At 43.8% G+C, this 16,774-nt stretch overlaps 2 protein-coding genes across 4 annotated transcripts in view; one reads left to right on the top strand and one right to left on the bottom strand.

Moving 5' to 3' along the window:
- pav (kinesin family member pavarotti) overlaps positions 1-13,514 on the bottom strand; it is a 58,056-nt gene extending 44,542 nt beyond the window's left edge. The window contains exons 1-4 of one of the 2 annotated variants that reach the window (XM_077627409.1): positions 13,386-13,514; positions 11,829-12,024; positions 6,846-6,951; positions 4,270-4,406 (exon numbers count right to left, since the gene is read on the bottom strand). In XM_077627409.1, coding sequence (XP_077483535.1) covers positions 4,270-4,406; positions 6,846-6,951; positions 11,829-12,024; positions 13,386-13,399 — 453 coding nt within the window. In that variant the 5' untranslated portion in view covers positions 13,400-13,514. Of the gene's footprint in view, positions 1-4,269; positions 4,407-6,845; positions 6,952-11,828; positions 12,025-12,438; positions 12,630-13,385 lie in introns of those variants that run through there. The other variant, XM_077627410.1, reaches the window with a different exon arrangement.
- Positions 12,874-16,774, top strand: part of LOC144093729 (serine/threonine-protein kinase 11-interacting protein) — a 28,593-nt gene continuing 24,692 nt past the window's right edge. For both annotated transcript variants that reach the window (XM_077627408.1, XM_077627407.1), the window contains exons 1-6: positions 12,874-13,270; positions 13,352-13,551; positions 14,241-14,408; positions 15,151-15,249; positions 15,350-15,418; positions 15,515-15,644. In XM_077627408.1, coding sequence (XP_077483534.1) covers positions 13,207-13,270; positions 13,352-13,551; positions 14,241-14,408; positions 15,151-15,249; positions 15,350-15,418; positions 15,515-15,644 — 730 coding nt within the window. In that variant the 5' untranslated portion in view covers positions 12,874-13,206. The remainder of the gene's footprint in view (positions 13,271-13,351; positions 13,552-14,240; positions 14,409-15,150; positions 15,250-15,349; positions 15,419-15,514; positions 15,645-16,774) is intronic.

The raw sequence follows: 16,774 nt of genomic DNA, 5'->3' as shown, positions 1-16,774 counted from the left end.
CTAGAAAGATAAGATCGATGGCTGGAATGCCCCAAGCACACCAGCTTTGCGTTCCAGTGCACATTTTCGAATGCAGATAGAAGATCGTATGGGTATGTAGTGACATTGGTAGAGACAAAGGCGGAAACGTACCAGTACGTAAATGACACTCAAAGGGCTAACTGCTACGATGTGTCAGCAGCTATACCTATACATGGCTACACATGGCTATAGCTATACATGGCTAACTCCAAATTTCAATTATCATCTCAAGGATAACCATCCGTTCCGGCTTGACCAGTCATCACGAGGGGGAGGGTTGTTAGTGCTCATATCTACAAAGTTTTGCCACAGGGCATGCATTTCTTTTCAATATGCGGACAATGAATGTGAAATCCTTGCGGTTGACCTCAGTGTCCCAGGTCAACAGCCCTTTACGGTAGCTAATGCATATTTCCCGTCTGGTGTGCGTGACACTCGGCCCCTTGACTCACTCATGTCTAGTAGCCGATCTCAGGTTCTATTACTTGGCGACTTCAATTCGCACCATGTGACTTGGGGGTTTAAAACAGACAGCTTTGGTTCTAGGCTATTTGATTGGGCTTCTGGCAACAACTTGATCTGCAACAATTCCGGATTGCCTACGTTTGTTCGCAGTCAATGCCGCTCTGCCTTGGATTTAACTTTTTCCTCCCCAGGAGTCTCCGTTATGTCTTGGGCGCCTGTTGACTGTGCAACAAACAGTGATCATCTACCGATTAGTTTCAAGTTTGCGTGTAAATTAACTCTTCCTGAGCGACATCAGCGCACGTTAATAAATTACAATTGCTTTAAAGACACTCTAAAATCAGCCCTCCAAATCACTTCAGACACTCGCGCTCAGATGAGTGCCGAAAGCAAGGCTGCACATCTATGTTCAGTACTGGACCATGCAAGGCAAAAGTCTGAATTTTTGGTTAAGAGAACAAAGGGTGCAATCGCGAACAATTGGTGGAATGCTGAGTGCACGCGTGCATATAGACGATGGAAAGCAGCTTGGAAGAAACTTCTCATCAATCAATGCCCAAAAAATTGGCTGGATTATAAGTATGTTGCAGCAACATTTAAGCGCACTGTCGCCCGTGCAAAGGAGGAGTATAATACAAATCATTACGATTTCCTTTCCCAATCAGGAAGTAAACGAGCTTTGTTTAATTTCATGAGGCGCAACAAGGTGATTCCTCCGACTGCCAACATTGAATCCCTCGTTCAGTCCCCTGCTGACATCGCAAAGGCCTTAGAAGATATTGCGTGTGGCCTAGAGCTTCGCTTTACATCTGCTTTACCTTCTCCTACTATATTCACATGCACCTCAAGTGATTTCACTGAGGTCTCTATGCCCGAGCTGTCGCAAATTGTTCTGCGCTTATCCCCAGCGGCTCCTGGCCCCGATAAGGTCACTTCATCTATGATCAAAATTTTGTTCAATGAATCTCCTGCAGACCTGTTGGCTCTAATTAACCATTCTATTAAAGGTCCTTGGATACCGCATGAGTGGCGTCTTGCTGAAATAGTTCCATTGCTTAAAAAGCAAGGGGAGGGCTTAACTTTAGACAATATACGCCCTATTTCGTTAACATCGAACCTAGTGAAATTAGTGGAAAGGGTCCTTCTCAGCCGTGTCATGTCATTCATTTCAGAAAATGCTGTATTGAATCCATGTCAAATTGGTTTCAGGCCGGGTTGTTCAATTTGGTGTGCTCATACTGACCTTGAGAGTCGTATTAAATTAGCTCGCAATAGAAAACAGTTTGCTGCACTTGTCACCTTGGATGTCAGTAAAGCATACGACAGCGTGGAGCACTCGACTCTATTACTAAGATTACAGGAACTCAACTTCCCAAGCTATTTTGTAGCCTGGATTTCTGTTTTTTTAGAAAATAGAGAATTTTACTGCTGCCAAAATGGTGTTTCCTCAAGGAGATTTCCACAGACAAGAGGTGTTCCGCAAGGATCAGTTCTCTCACCTGTTCTTTTTAACATTTTTCTAAGCTCAATTCCATGCATTCAAAATGTGAAAACTTATGTGTACGCCAACGATATTGCATTTTTTGCATCAGCAGGTGACATTCACACTCTTTATCGAACCCTGCAAAATTACCTCAATGTTCTTGACAACTGGCTAGGAAGAATTCATCTGTCCCTTAACGTGAAGAAATGCGCATTGTTAGTATTTCCAGTTTCTGTTCCTGTAAACATCTGCCTGGTCTACAGAAATAACATAATACCTCACGTTCAGACGGTGAAGTATCTCGGAGTAATATACGACTCTACTCTCTCCTGGCGGCCACACATTGAGCAAGTTTCTGCAAAAGGAGTTCGGGCCATTGGCATCCTGCGCAGGCTTTGTAGTGCTAGGTAAGGCATGAGAAGGCATACGCTTCTGATGATTTATAAAATGTACGTCCGCCCAATTTTGGAGTTTGGGTGTGTTTTATTCTCAGGAGCTCCTGCCTATAAACTTCGCCCTCTTGTGCTTTTGGAGCGTGAGGCGTTGCGCCTTTGTCTGGGGCTTCCAAAATATGTCGCCAATGCTGTTCTGCACCTTGAGGCGCGAATGCCTTCGTTATTAGCTAGGTTTTGCCTTTTAACAGTTCAAACATTTTTAAAATTGTGCGACTCACCTCTTCACGCTTCCAGTATAATATTTCTTAGTCAACCTTCCGCCTTTTTTAGTGCTGCCTGGTCTCGATTTCATACCCCACAGATATGTTACGTGCAGTCCCTCCTTGATCGCATAAATATTCATTTCACTGATGTCCGCCAAATATATAACAACTCCTCATCTGTCCAGATTGAATTCGATGACATTTTCCCATCGAATGCAAAGCTGCAGCCCTTCCCGCTTCTTCAAGGTCTATTGCAGGACCACCTAAGGTCCTTTCCCTCTCATGTTCTTATTGCTACCGATGCCTCGCAGGATCGCGAAAAGGCAGGTGTGGGAATTTTTTCACCTTCACTGGATTGGTCTTTTTCTCTCCGTCTTCCTGACTTCACTCCAATTTTTCTGGCTGAATTATTAGCAGTAACCTTAGCCTTACGAAAATTAGAATCTACCGTTTCCCAGGTCGTGGTTATGACAGACTCTCTGTCCATTTGCTCTTCCTTATCCTCACCCACTGACTCTCGGCCATTACGCCTCTTTAAGTTCCTGATTCCGCTGCATCTAAATTCGGTAAGGTTGCTTTGGGTACCAGGTCACATGGGCTTTCACTTAAATGAGGTTGCAGATTCCTTAGCAAGAGCCTCTCTCAGCGGCCCAATTGTTGCTGTCCTACCATCGTGTGCATATACAGCTGCGGTGAGGTTTCGCAGCTACACAATATTTCAGGAATTTGCTGCCTCAGCTCTTACATCATCTCCCGAATATCAGCATCTTCTGCATCCTTGGAGTAGCAAAGACTGGCGCTCACACAGACTAGAGGTCTCTTTCATGCGCTTGCGTTGCCGGGTTCCCCTTCTAAATTTCTACCTTCACAGATCTGGCCTGGCAGCTTCCCCACTGTGCCCTTTTTGTGCCGAACCTGAGACAATGGATCACTTCCTGCTGTTCTGCCGCCGCTTTTCTCATTTGAGGAAGCGTCTTTTGCAAATTCCATTTCATCAACGGGGCTTGCCTGTGTCTTCCGCGGTTGTTCTTTCCATTGGCGCTTCTTTGCTTGGACGAAGCGACAGGAGTGTGCGCTCTGCTGTGCAAAATTTTCTTCAAGAAACGCAGCGACTCCTATTCTAATTTCTTTTTCCCGATCTCAGTCAGTAAGACATTGCAACATTACAGGCATTGTGTACTATTATGCACATTAAGCAATTGTCCCGTCTTCGATCTCCAAGTTAACTGGACCCCTTTCCTTCCCTCTTCCAATCTATCAGACTACATACTATTTCCACTGCTTTTCCCGTCAAAAATTTCCTGTATCCAGTAATTAACCGCCTGTGTCTTGGCCACTCCCCCGTAGTGGGTATGTGCCAGCAACGTCTGAGGCCTTCCTTCCTTCCTTCCTATACCGACGTACTACTGAACATGAGGTTGGAGATACAACACATGAACTGCAGTAGTGACAATTTCAAAGGAAGAAATGCAAAAAAATATACCTGCCAAAATTGGTGCAAATAAGAAAAAACATGGGTGGTAGGAATAAAGCCTGAAGCTTTCCACTCTGCCTTGGTAACCAACATTAGAATACACGGTCCACTTTAAGAACCACGGTACATCTTTAAGAACAAAGCAAGTAAACAACACAGGAAACCTACATATTTCCTGGCTTGGAATTCCCCAATCGAGTTGAATACAACATCCAAGCAACGTGGCAGAATGCCTCCATCTTGAGGATTCCCAGTCATTGTATAGGTCTTGCCGGATGATGTGATTCCATAGGTAAACAAAAGCCCTGGGGAAATAAAAGTTCTCAATTAAAAATTTAGGTACACTATCCAATTTGATATTCTAGCACAGGAACTACAAGTGCATTGGTACACATTAAATTGCACATTCATTTCTATGTAAATATGCAGCATGTACATATTCACAGCACCTGCTGCAGTGGCTCATAGACTTGCCCAGCTGCTGCCCCCTATGTTGTGGAATCGCATCCTAGACACAATGGCTGCATTTCGATGGAGCCGAAATGCATATGCACATGCACTATGCAATGTGCCACAGCATTTTAAAGAACCCCAGGTGGTCTGAATTAATTCGGAGCCCTCCACTATGCCATCCCTCAGAGCCCATGGGTCATTTAGAGTAAAACCTCATTAATTCGGGGAAAAAAACTGGACCACTTGGAAAAATTCTTTCATTCAAGAAGTTGTTCATTTGGAAAAACAAGAGATGGGGTGATAATGACGCTGAGTGACCAGGTAAAAAATCTGGCCAATAAGCACAAGTGGCACTGCAACGGACTGTGGATTGAGGGCATTTAACATCCTGAAGTGACTCTGCCAATGTCAGACGCTGCAGTAGAGGGCTATGGATTACTTTAGAGCACCTGGGGTTATTTAACATGTGCTTGACATCGCACAGCACACGGACATCTTTTGTATTTCCCCTCAATCTAAATACGCTCGCTGCAGCCGAGGTTGAACCCGCAACCTCAGGGTCAGCAGCCAAACACCGTAGCCAATGAGCCATTGCGGCTGGCCCAAGTGGCACTGCTGTCAGGCCAAATGGTAAAAGCAGTGCACTCATCAGTCAAGAAGGTATGACAGGATGCTCCACCATTTTCTTTTTTCCTTGCATGCCCATCGTGGACCAATGTAGAGAAATTGATGCCCCGAGTGTTGTAGAGAACATGTGTGCAATTGGTTCATCTGACAGCGTGCACACGCTGTTCTGTTTGGAGAGACTAGGAGGAATAGTTAATGCCCCACGAATTTCTCACAGAAAGCAATGAATGTTTATAGATATAATTAAAAAAAACCATGCTGATGTGGAATATTTCATTTTTGTTTCTCTTCTTAAGTCTTCTCAATTAAACATTCAGTTAATTCAGGCATTTTATTCCCCAGAAAATACCAATTAACAGGAGTTTTACAGTACCATTTTCATGGACATTTTGTAATGTTATGTGTGAACACACAAGTCTGCAGGCAATTTGCAGTCAAGGGGTGATGAGCAAGTGACATACTGTAGACACCCAGCATGAAAGCAAATGCTAAATGCAATACAGATTTAACAAAGCTTGAGTAGGAGCTAGTTGGTACAACATAGTATAAAATAGGAAGCACTACAAAGTTGTTTACAGGACATAACCATAAAACAAATGAACATGATGAAGCGCTGAATTTTCCTATCATTATGGTTCCCTGCCCGGTAAACAATGTTGCACTTCTTCCTCTTCTATACAATACAAATAAACGGGTGGCAGAATACAGAATGGTACACCACAGAAGCACTGCCTAAAGGCAAAGCAGACTGGAAAATTCAAGCTGTAAAGATCATTCACACCAAACTGCCAATACTTCCTCACTGGTGATATAGAAAAACGAAACTAACTGTGGTCACATGCAAATCCACATTTCTACTTTCAATGCAACAGTATTACGGAGCCCTTTTGCCAAAGCCATCAATGAATGTTGTCTGTAGTTTCACCTCCCCAGCACCCCTAGGCACTCGTGCTGCAATGAAAAACGGGAAAGCTCCAACTGACACAAAGCGCGACGTCACAAAGTATACTCGCTGGTGTGAGGAGAGCACATGATGCTTGCGTGCTGCGCCCCGACTGCTTTTCATGCTGCTATGTGTGAACGCTGCGTGCATCATAGCTCTCGCGTTGCTTCAGCTCAGTTCTGTTCCTGCTTCTGAAGCGTTTGAACGAGCCTAATTCCTTCCACTTGGTCTGGCAGTGGCAAAGGCGCTGTCACGATTGGCGACCGCTGCAGCAACGACTTGAGAACCAGTGCCAACATGAGAAACAAGACCTTTCTAAGCTACAGAGACGCCACAAGGCTAAACCTTGATGCTGCCTCACATTTCTCGCATCGCGTTGTATGATCGCCTGTAAGTGCCTTACGGCGCAGCAGTGAGTGCAAACAAGCCCACTGATGCAGACAGAACAGATAGAAGATAGAAGAACACGTTATGCTTTAGGCATAGTTCAGCACTTGCAGCAGAAACCTGTTTGTTTCCCTCACACGCAGTTAAGACAAGGCTCTTTTTTTCAAAGTTAAACATTGGTAAATGAAGTTCAGGATGGCAGCATCGATCAGAGAGGACGTCAGCAATTACCGGTAGCAGAAGGAATGCTATTCAAGCTCCCCAAACATGACAAAATTCAGAGAAAAAAAGATTGAATTGCATATGAGAAATACTGAATGCTGAAAATGCTTACCAGGCTTTCCGTGAAGAAGATCACTGACCAGGGGCAAGCCAACATGGTCGAAAACCTCCTTCTGAGAGGCATTTGAATCAAACACATGCTTGAATGTGTACTGGTACTGAAAAAAAAAAAAAAACCATCGTCACTTCGGTTATCTCGAACAACCAGCTTTACTTAAATCGTGCATCATAATGGTGAGCTCTGCTGTAAACAATCTAGGATCAAGCGTGCTCACTATAACACTATAATGACAGATTCATAACATGTTTGCTCATGCATCAACAAAGTGCCGAAATTGGCACACTGAAGAACTGAAATGAAGAACACTGAAGTGTAGTGTGACTTCTTCACACTACACTGAAGAAGCAAGTGTCGAGTCTTTCAGAAGGTTCTCCAGGCATATAATTTGGGCATGAAGCTATTTATTAACATCATCAGCATTCAGCACTTTTGTAACAGAGCATATAGCCCAAGCACAATATCATGGCCAATACCAGCTGGTTTGGGCATCATGCATTTTTCTCGGTACCTAAAGGATGGACGACCTTTTTCCATGTTTGTTTTGCAGATTTCAAAGTCAATGTCTTTGTCCCATTCACTGGAACATGATAGTACATGAGATGAAAAGGACAAACGTGCATCCAGATCAATGCCAAGGGCTGTCATGGTGGCAATGCAATGAAGGGGCTGGCTTCCAAGGGACAACACTGGCAGCGTGAGGTGAGGGCGACACAAGGTTGAAGAAGTAAGTCATTGTATAGGACTTGTGGATGTATATGGGCAACAGGTGTTGCTGTGCCCAGGAATGACAGATGTTGAGGTTGATTTGAAGAGACAAATAGTCTGCTAAGGTGCAAACTGGTTGAAGAGACGAAAGTAGTCAGCATAAAGAATAGGGAAAAACCAACAGCCAATGATATTGTCTATGAAGACTGAGAAAAGAGTACGGCCAAGAACACTGCCTTGGGGCACACCAGACAGAATGGCGCTAGACGTGGAAATGGATCCCCTGAATATGACATGCTGAGTTCTGCCACTAACAAAGGAATCTAGCCAAGAGAACAGTTCCTGAGAGCCCACTGACTGCGGCGCTGGACAGGAGCCCATGGTGAGGGAGATGATAAAAAGCATGCAAAAGATACAGCTGAACAAGCTCGCAAGGCATCTGGCTGTCAAAGTGGGCATCGACCGTGTGAACCAGCATACCAAGAGTGGTTTCGCAGCTGTGCTGCTGGCGAAATCCATGTTGGAGGGGTAACAGAAGTCTTTATTTTCTAGGTGTGTATGAATCTTGTTCAGGATCATCTCAAAGGCACAGCACACGATAGATGCAGATTCAACTGGGCGGTAGGAGGACAAGAGGTCAGCATGAGCCTTATAATACACAGAAGGAACCACTGCAGAGTGGATAATGCGCTGAAACATGTGGCATAATATAGGCGCCTAATAAAAGGCTGTATGATGCAGGTGCAGGGGATGAATGCCATCGGGAGCAGGGCTCTGAAACGGTTGAATGTGAGAGCAAGCTTCCAAGCCAGAGAACAGTATGGTTTCCGCAGAGGTCATTCCACAGGCACAGCAGCACATTCAGTAAAATAAATAATAAACCGGGCTTTAAATTCAAACAAGATTACTACAGGCATATTCGTTGACATTAGAAAAGCATTCAACTCTAATTAAACATAACATTTTGTTGCAGAAACTTGAGAATTACGGATTTCGAGGACCAGCAAGGAAATTTTTTTGTAGATATTTAATTAACCGCATGCAATTCGTGCAAATCTCAGACCAAAGATCTCCAATGGGGGAGGTAAGAACAGGTGTTCCGCAAGGGTCGGTATTTGGCCCCCTACTTTTTTCCCCCTTTATTAATGATTTTCCCAGTAACACTGAGCATGGAGAAGCAATCCTGTATGCAGATGACACGGCCCTACTAATATCACATACGTCAGCAGACAACGCGGAATCACTCCCCAATACTAGCCTTCAAAAAGCAGTAACTTCTTTCAGTACTAACAAACTATCGCTACATGTAAAAAAAAAAAAAGATCATTGCTTTCACCTCCCGACGCAAATCGACCCCCGTACCATGCTACCTGCATCTCAATGGAATACCCACTGAAAGGTTTTCAGAGCCATAAATATTCAGGAATAACTCTAGAGAAAAATCTATACTGGGCACCTCACAAACGACCTATGCAAAAAGTTAACTTCTGGCTGTTATGCATTAATTAAAGCACAAAAACATTTCGACAAGCACATATTACGAATGATATATTTCAGCATTTTTCATAATCATTTAACATATTGTATTGAATCCTGGGGTTTCACCTTCGCATCATACCTAACAAAAGTTAACAGCCTCCAGAAAAAGGCTATCAGAATAATATCTCCACCAAGAGCAAAACTGTCCAAACCTCTGTTGAACGAATTAAACATAATGCCCTTCAACATTGTCCGCGATTACAAAACAGTCATTTTAGTCCACTGAATAATTAACACGAACACTCCGCATTCCTCTACCATATTCATCTCTCCCAAATATGACACTAGGCAGGCACAACATAATTTTAATTTACCCATAGCTCATAACATATACGGGCAGTGCTCAATACCTGTTATTGGGGCAAAAATATGGAATAACACTCCGTGTAACTTGAAACAAACGTTGCACTTTGTGTCCTCACTAAAACGGCACTATCTCCGCAGGGAATTCAAGACGCCAAACTAAACATATGTTGCTGTCTGTAGCATTGCTTCATACTGTGATTGTTTTATGTTTAAAAATGTGTGTAATGGATCCATTATTTAGCCATAGCAGCTAAGGATCCAGGTGACTATGCAGCATTTTTTGTAATATTTTTTTGTCATATTCTGATGTCAATAGTTACTGTAAGAGGACAAAGTCGCCACTTCACTTGGGAAGGGCCCTTCCAAATCAAGCCCAGGCATGAGATGGTCCGTCCAAATGGAAGAAAAATGGCTACACAATGCTTCAGAGATGCGGCCAGGAGAGCAAACAGTCTCAACACCAATGTGAAAGGAAAGGCACAGAGTTAGCCTCTTAAGAATTGACACACGCCCAGAAAAGCTTAGGTTCCTGTACTGCTCGAGCAGCAGTCCCTTCTATAAACGCCCGATTAGCCACTTGGATTCGTTTCTTCAGGGCGCACTGATGCTGTTTGGCAGCAAGAAGGTTGGCTAACAATCAAGTTCTTCTGGCACGCCAGAATACCAAATCTTTCATGGTCTTCTCATATTTCTGCAGTCTGCAACAAAGCGTCGAGGACATTAGGTTTCATACGCCGGAACCTTCGAAACTCACCTAGCTCCGTTCGAAAACTTGCATATTTTACATTTGTTCGCCCACAGCTGGAATTTATCTCACCTATATGGTCTCCCCATCAAAAATATCTCATAGATATGCTCGAGTCCATTCATTTCGGTACATTCGAGTCGGTACATTTTTAGCAATTATAGTCCCCTCGCAAGTGTATCCCAGCTTAAATACCTTAATGACATACAGATACTTGAAATTCGTCGCTCCATTTCACTTCTGTGTTTATTCCATAAATATGTTCACACCCGTCCTTCGTTGTTACCTCTGGCATCACCTTTCCGCTCTTCACAACGCTTACACAATCAACTCAGCTTCAACCGGATATATGGGAAGACCCTGTCGTTTAATTCCTCTGCATTACCTAGAGCAACAAAACTCTGGAATGATCTTCCTGACAACATAATCTCTTTCATTGATCCTGGTGAGTTTAAAAAACATCTATGTATACATTTATTGCCATAGTGATGTTCGAAATGTACAACAGTTTCATTTGTTCTTAACGTTATTTCGTGTCTGATGTTATTTTAACTCGGTTTTGTATAAATTTCGTGTTCCTTTCTTGTATTTGACTTGTACCGCGTTCTTGCACCGATATTATGGTTTTTTTTGTTTTTTTTCATCTGTATGTACATCTGTATTTGCCCCCCTCACCCAATGCTCTTCGGGGCCTGTGAGGTACTAATAAATAATAATAATAATAATAATGATGTCTCCCATAATCCAAAGGGAATGGAGTCTATGTTGAGCTCTCCTAGACAGTACAATGTCAGAGACCAGGGTGCAGCAGAAAAGGGGTCATTACTGGAACAGGGTGAGTTGTTGGGCTAGTTGGTGTTCGGATTTTACAGGCATATTTTTAGCGCAAAGGACGGGACGAGATACAGCGCACGTGCTCGTCTTGTCTGTATCTCGTCCCGTCCTTTGCGCTAAAAATATGCCTGTAAAAAGTCATTACTGGCACTGTGTGAAACACTGGAGCCAAGGAGGAAATTTTTTAGAGCTCATATGATCACTGCGGCATCACACAGTCGCGCATTGCTAGTTCTGCTACACCGACAGACTGTGCAGTGCACCAGAGGAAACAGTGGCAACGTCTGTCATTGGGTGCCAACGCCTCCAACCACCCACCAAGATAGTCCCATTGCCAGTAACACTCAGATTCATGAATGAAGTTGGTAATGTACTGTCTAGATGGGAAGCTGTGCAGACAACAAAATGCCACCTTGAACACTGGTAGCATTGAGGGGCGCTGCACCATTTTTGAAAGTTCAGGAGATGCAAGCTGATCGACGCACTCGTTTTTTAATTCTCGGAGAACTTTATTTGGCACTGGGTACCCAAAAAATTGACGGAGGTTCTGGATAGCCCAAACCAAATTTTCAGGAACCAACTCAACTTCACAACCACAAGCTGTCAAACTACACTTCATACATATCTATTGCCTGTCACTAATTCGAATGCATCTATAAAGATTAATTATCTAGTATCTACATAGTACACAGAATAAATGAGTAGTTTACACTGGAGAATCAGTGCCTTTTACAAGCAGATTGAGGACAGCAACCAACTGTTGCTGTCAGTACAAATATCATTAGGATAATTAAATTTTTCTAGAGCTACAGCAATACCCCCAATTTTCCGTCTGCTCCGCTCACCTGCTTTGGGGGATTTCTTGCTTGGCCATTCGTTTCTTGTGGTTCTAACTGAACAACCCTGTTATCGATGAGGCGCACAACAGGAGCATCGTTTGGGTTGAGCAAGGGGCGTATGCGGCAGTAAACCTCAACTGGGTCCTGCGCTTCGGTGGATGCCGGCCGGGATGGCACCTTCTTTTTCGGCGTCTTTCCTCTCCTACGAACCAAATACGCAGGAAACACTGCTTGAGGAAACACGCCATGATGTGGAGAACAACGGGTTAAGCAATTCATGCTACCCAAATTCGCTCGTCGAGTTCGCTACGCAGTTCAAAGTAATGACACATGAACCTTAGCCAGCAAAGAGCTCAAGACAAGCGCATCAAGGTAAAAACGCACTGACGTATGGCCGCGTTCCTGACGCGGCAACGATGCCGGATCCATGACAATGGCGAGGCGATTCGAAACGCTATATTCTTAACATGAGGTCCATTGCAATGAAGCCGCACCACATCATGACGGGGTTACTCCTTGCTTTGAAACGTGACTCGGTTTGAAAATGTTATGGTGAACAATCAAACCACCGGCATGGAACATTCCTAACAGAAAGAAAAAACGGCAGGTAACTTACGCAGGCTTCATGTCCGCACAGCACGTTAAGTTGCCCCACAAATCCACTTAACAGTGGTCGCCCGAAAGCTTTAACAGTTTTCAACTTGCAGTCATAAAATCAATAACGACAATTCCGTTTTGAAATTTTGGAACTACGCGGGAATAAGAACGTTGCCACAGCCGTTCATTGCTGACCGAATACTTTGAAGTGCAGTCAGCCAATCAGCGCCCCCGGCGCAAGCCTCATGGTTTCCAGTACTACATCCCAGGATTTGTTGTCATTCGTGTTCTTTAGTAAAAAGAAAACAATTTTTCGTCATACGCTTTTTTTATATAAACAAACTATATTTAAAACAATCAACTTGCGCAGCTTTATTCATGTAAGATTTGCTAGCCGATGCTCTGAAACTTGCTTGGCGGCCAATGGCCAAAACAGTTTCCTACGGTTCGGATCGGCAACGTTGGTTCGGCTCACCAGCTGATTGTTGTTGACACATCGCACTGCAATCATTTGTGCGATCGCTGAAAAAGAGCCTGACTGCGCTGATTTTTTAAAGCTAGCTTGGCTCACGGTACTGCTGAAGTTGTTCGAATATGATGCGCTGGACTAAAACGAGGTGTCACCGAGGCACGCGCCGAGCATTGAAAGATTCTAATGCACACATACTATCTGGCTGACGCGTATATACCGCCTCCCACAGGCACGATTCTTCGCACGAGCCCAAGCAAAACGTGAATTAAATTTCTTCTTTTCACTGATACGTAATATTGGCTCGGACGCTTGACAATGACTCCCGACACGAACAGGAGTGAAAGGATACATCGCCTTGCAGCTTTCCTTAGGGAGCACGGTGAGTCACAAGCTTTCATGCCTTCGGAAAGTAAATCTCATTCGCATTCCGATCGACCCTCTATCATTTGATCCTCGCTAGGAGACGTGGTGCTCAACGGAACGAGACGGCTCACTTTAACCACATCATGCCTGAACGAGCTGAACTATATATTTCGTCAGTTCTTGGGAGCACAGGAGAATGAGTCCTTCGATGTCCCCTTCGGATGCAGTGCCAACTCAGACTTCGTCCATGACGTCTTTTTTCTCCACGACTTCATGCAGAAGACTTGCTCGCTGAAGGTATTTGAAACGATACGCGGCTCTAGCATGATCGTTTTGCCTGCTTCTCTTCTTGTACGCCAGCTTGAGTGTCCTCTTGCAGGTTGATACTCCAGTCGTTTATCTGCCCCTCCTATCCATGATATCAAAAATAAAAGCCAAAAGTCTGATGTGTCAGGTTTTCTCTATCTCCAGCTGCCTTCGCCTGACCAATAGCAGTGGATATAAAAAGAAAGGGAGTGACAGCTATCAGTACCGAGTCTCTTATAATCCATTTAACGGTGCCACAACTTTTGAGTCAAGCCTGCTATTAAGACGGCCTGGGACCAGCTGGAGGGATAAACTTAGCCATATACGCAAAAAAAAAAAAGCCTTTACAAGTGACCTTGCTATGCTGAAGTAACCGTGGCCAGAATGTAAGAGATGCTGTGTGTTGTGATCGTGTCTATGACAGCATGCAGCCTGCATGTATATGCCATTTTTATACTGAAGCCTGTATGGAGGTGTGCCAGGGTGACCTTGCCATCCTCGTTTTCCTTTCTTTTCAGTTTTGCATGTGAGTTGTGCGCACAAATTAGCGAAAAAATAATTTCGATCGCTTCAGGAGATGCTTGGCCTTGCTGCTGTAATGTCATACTGTCACAAAAAAGGAGACACTCTGCTTAGTTTTTGTTTGCTTTTGTCTGTAACATTTGTTCTTTGGACTCCAGATTGTTCAGAGTTCTCAGACCATTCAAGGCAGCCTCGACCTCTCCAAGTTCCACAGCCTGAAGATCCTTGAGTTGAAGAGAGTTCCACCACATCTTCTGGTTGGCTTTGATTCTTTGGTGTTCCAGCTGGAAACACTGATTTGCCAAAGAAATGTCTCTTCACTGAAGGTGATTAACAGTCCCAACATATTATGTCATTCCTTGTCTGAATATTGATCACAGCCCCCAGAGTGCTCCATTTTCAGTCAGCATTTGAAATGTAATATACTGAACAAATACAACTTATCTGCTGCTTCATTAATATGACGATAGGCCTCGACATTTGTGTTCTTAAAGTTAGTCAAGATATGTGTTTGAAGGGCGAGTGGAGGGGAAAGGGGAGGAGACCGGCCCTATCAATCGTTCGTTGACTATTGTGGATATTCTTGGCTCATACTCTTGACAGGTTTGATAGATTTGAGCGTGTTCTTTTTAGCTATTTTCTCATTTTACTCCGGTTACCTTCACAATCTCTCACAAATCTAGGTAAGCCATCTGTTTATTGCCATTTATCACAGAGTTTCTATGCATTAAACTAAATCTAATTGTTGGCTTTATGGCTGGCTAGCTTATGCTTGAGCAGAATTTCTCAGGACAATATAGGACCTTTTGCGGACACCATGCATATTATATTTGATAATGATATAGCTAACCTTACAGATGCTTTCAGTTTGCCATGTTGTTCTAAATAGCTAAACACATTGCTATAGACTGCTATGATGAATGGACTGAACTTTTTGTCTCTGTGTTAATGCTGGACGCTGAGAGCATAACTAATTAGCTTAAAATGCCGCAGTCATAAACGGCTCACAGTGAAGAGTCGCATGAAATATTTTACTAACTCTTCTGGGGTGGGCATGGCTCTGTGCAGGAAATTCTCCGAAGTCGCAGTAAGGTGCCACAGCCATGGGTGAAGAATACAGTGGCCAATTTCAGCTATAATGGCATCACAACTCTAGATGATAGCCTGGTAAATAATGTCACATCATATTAAATGTATGTGTGTGTATAATAAATTCATGTGTGCATATTTTTAGTGCAAAAATCACTCTTGTTTATTTGTTTTGCAGGCTTTACTTCCAAAGCTTCAGTATTTGGACTGCAGCAATAATGCTATCTCTGACGCTTCAGGCGTGCAGGTTGGACATCACTTGCTTTTCATAGCATAAGCCATTATAACACTACCAAATGAGTGCGCTCTGAATGCCACTTTTTCTTTTTTTTGTATTTTTCAGTACCTCCAGAACATCAGAGTGCTCAACCTGTCATTCAATTTTCTTGAGAAGATAAACATACAAAACAGAGGAGCCTGTGATTCGTTAACCGTGCTATACTTGAGGAACAACTTTATTGAAAGCACCTCTGGTATGAGCACCTAGTTGTTAGAAGTGTACTTCCTTTGTTTTACTGCCCTTATTTCCTGTTATAACAGTTGGCTTAGTGATTATAAAAAAATTATGCATGTTACAGTATTACAATATACAGTGGTTGTACTAACAGTTTTTGTTTGCATTTTGCTATCTAGCAATTGTATCATTTTCTTATTCTTTTACAACGCTAGCTATTAAAGCGAAGCTCCGTAGCCAACATGTTTCATTGTAATCAAAAAGCATCTGTGCAGCCGACCGGAAGAAGGGGGAAAGCAGGGGACAGTGTGGCACTGTGCACGAGGGGCCGCGCCACGGGAGTGCGATCACATGACCACTGCATGCACATAGCTTGTGCCTTGCGCATCACGTGAACTTTCCGAAAACAGGACGGAGGTTCCCAGAGAGGGCATGTTTATGTTCACTGTCATTTCGTTTCTGTGCAGCCAAGCTTCATCAGTAAGAGGGGGGCAGGGTGACACCCACACGGGCATCCCACATGAGCATGATCATGATGGCCCTGTGCACGTAGGTTGTGCCTTGCACTAATCTTCCCGAAACAGAAATGCAATCACCACGCACTGCTAAGTCGCAAATGCAACAATTGCAACTCGTATGGAGGAATAGCTAGTACTGATCTTCTGCATTAATGAGTGTAATTGCCATTAAATTTTTTTAACTACAAGCCTACTTGATACTGCATGCCTACTTTTGAGTCTTTGACTCCACCTCTTGTAGCCACCAGGCTGCCGCGGTGGCTGAGTGGTTATGGCGCTCGGCTGCTGGCCCAAAAGACGCGGGTTCGATCCCGGCCGCGGCGGTCGAATTTCGATGGAGGCGAAATTCTAGAGGCCTGTATACTGTATGATGTCAGTGCACATTAAAGAACCCCAGGTGGTCGAAATTTCCGGAGCCCTTCACTATGGCGTCTCTCATAGCCCGAGTCCCTTTGGGACGTTAAACCCCCATAAAGCATAAAAACATCTTGTATCCCCAAATTAGCCATGGCACTCTTTGGCCTGGCTGCACTTGTGCAATTAAAATCAAATTATTGTAATCATCTGCATGCCTGCTAGTGGCGGCACTATTTTGAAGGGTACTAATGCAAAAACACTTATGTGTTATGAT

This window comes from Amblyomma americanum, chromosome 6 (genome assembly GCF_052857255.1).
Source record: "Amblyomma americanum isolate KBUSLIRL-KWMA chromosome 6, ASM5285725v1, whole genome shotgun sequence".
NCBI classification, from domain to species: Eukaryota; Metazoa; Arthropoda; class Arachnida; order Ixodida; family Ixodidae; genus Amblyomma; species Amblyomma americanum.
The sequence above is the reverse complement of the archived record's forward strand: the minus strand, read 5'-3'. Positions and strand labels throughout refer to the sequence as shown.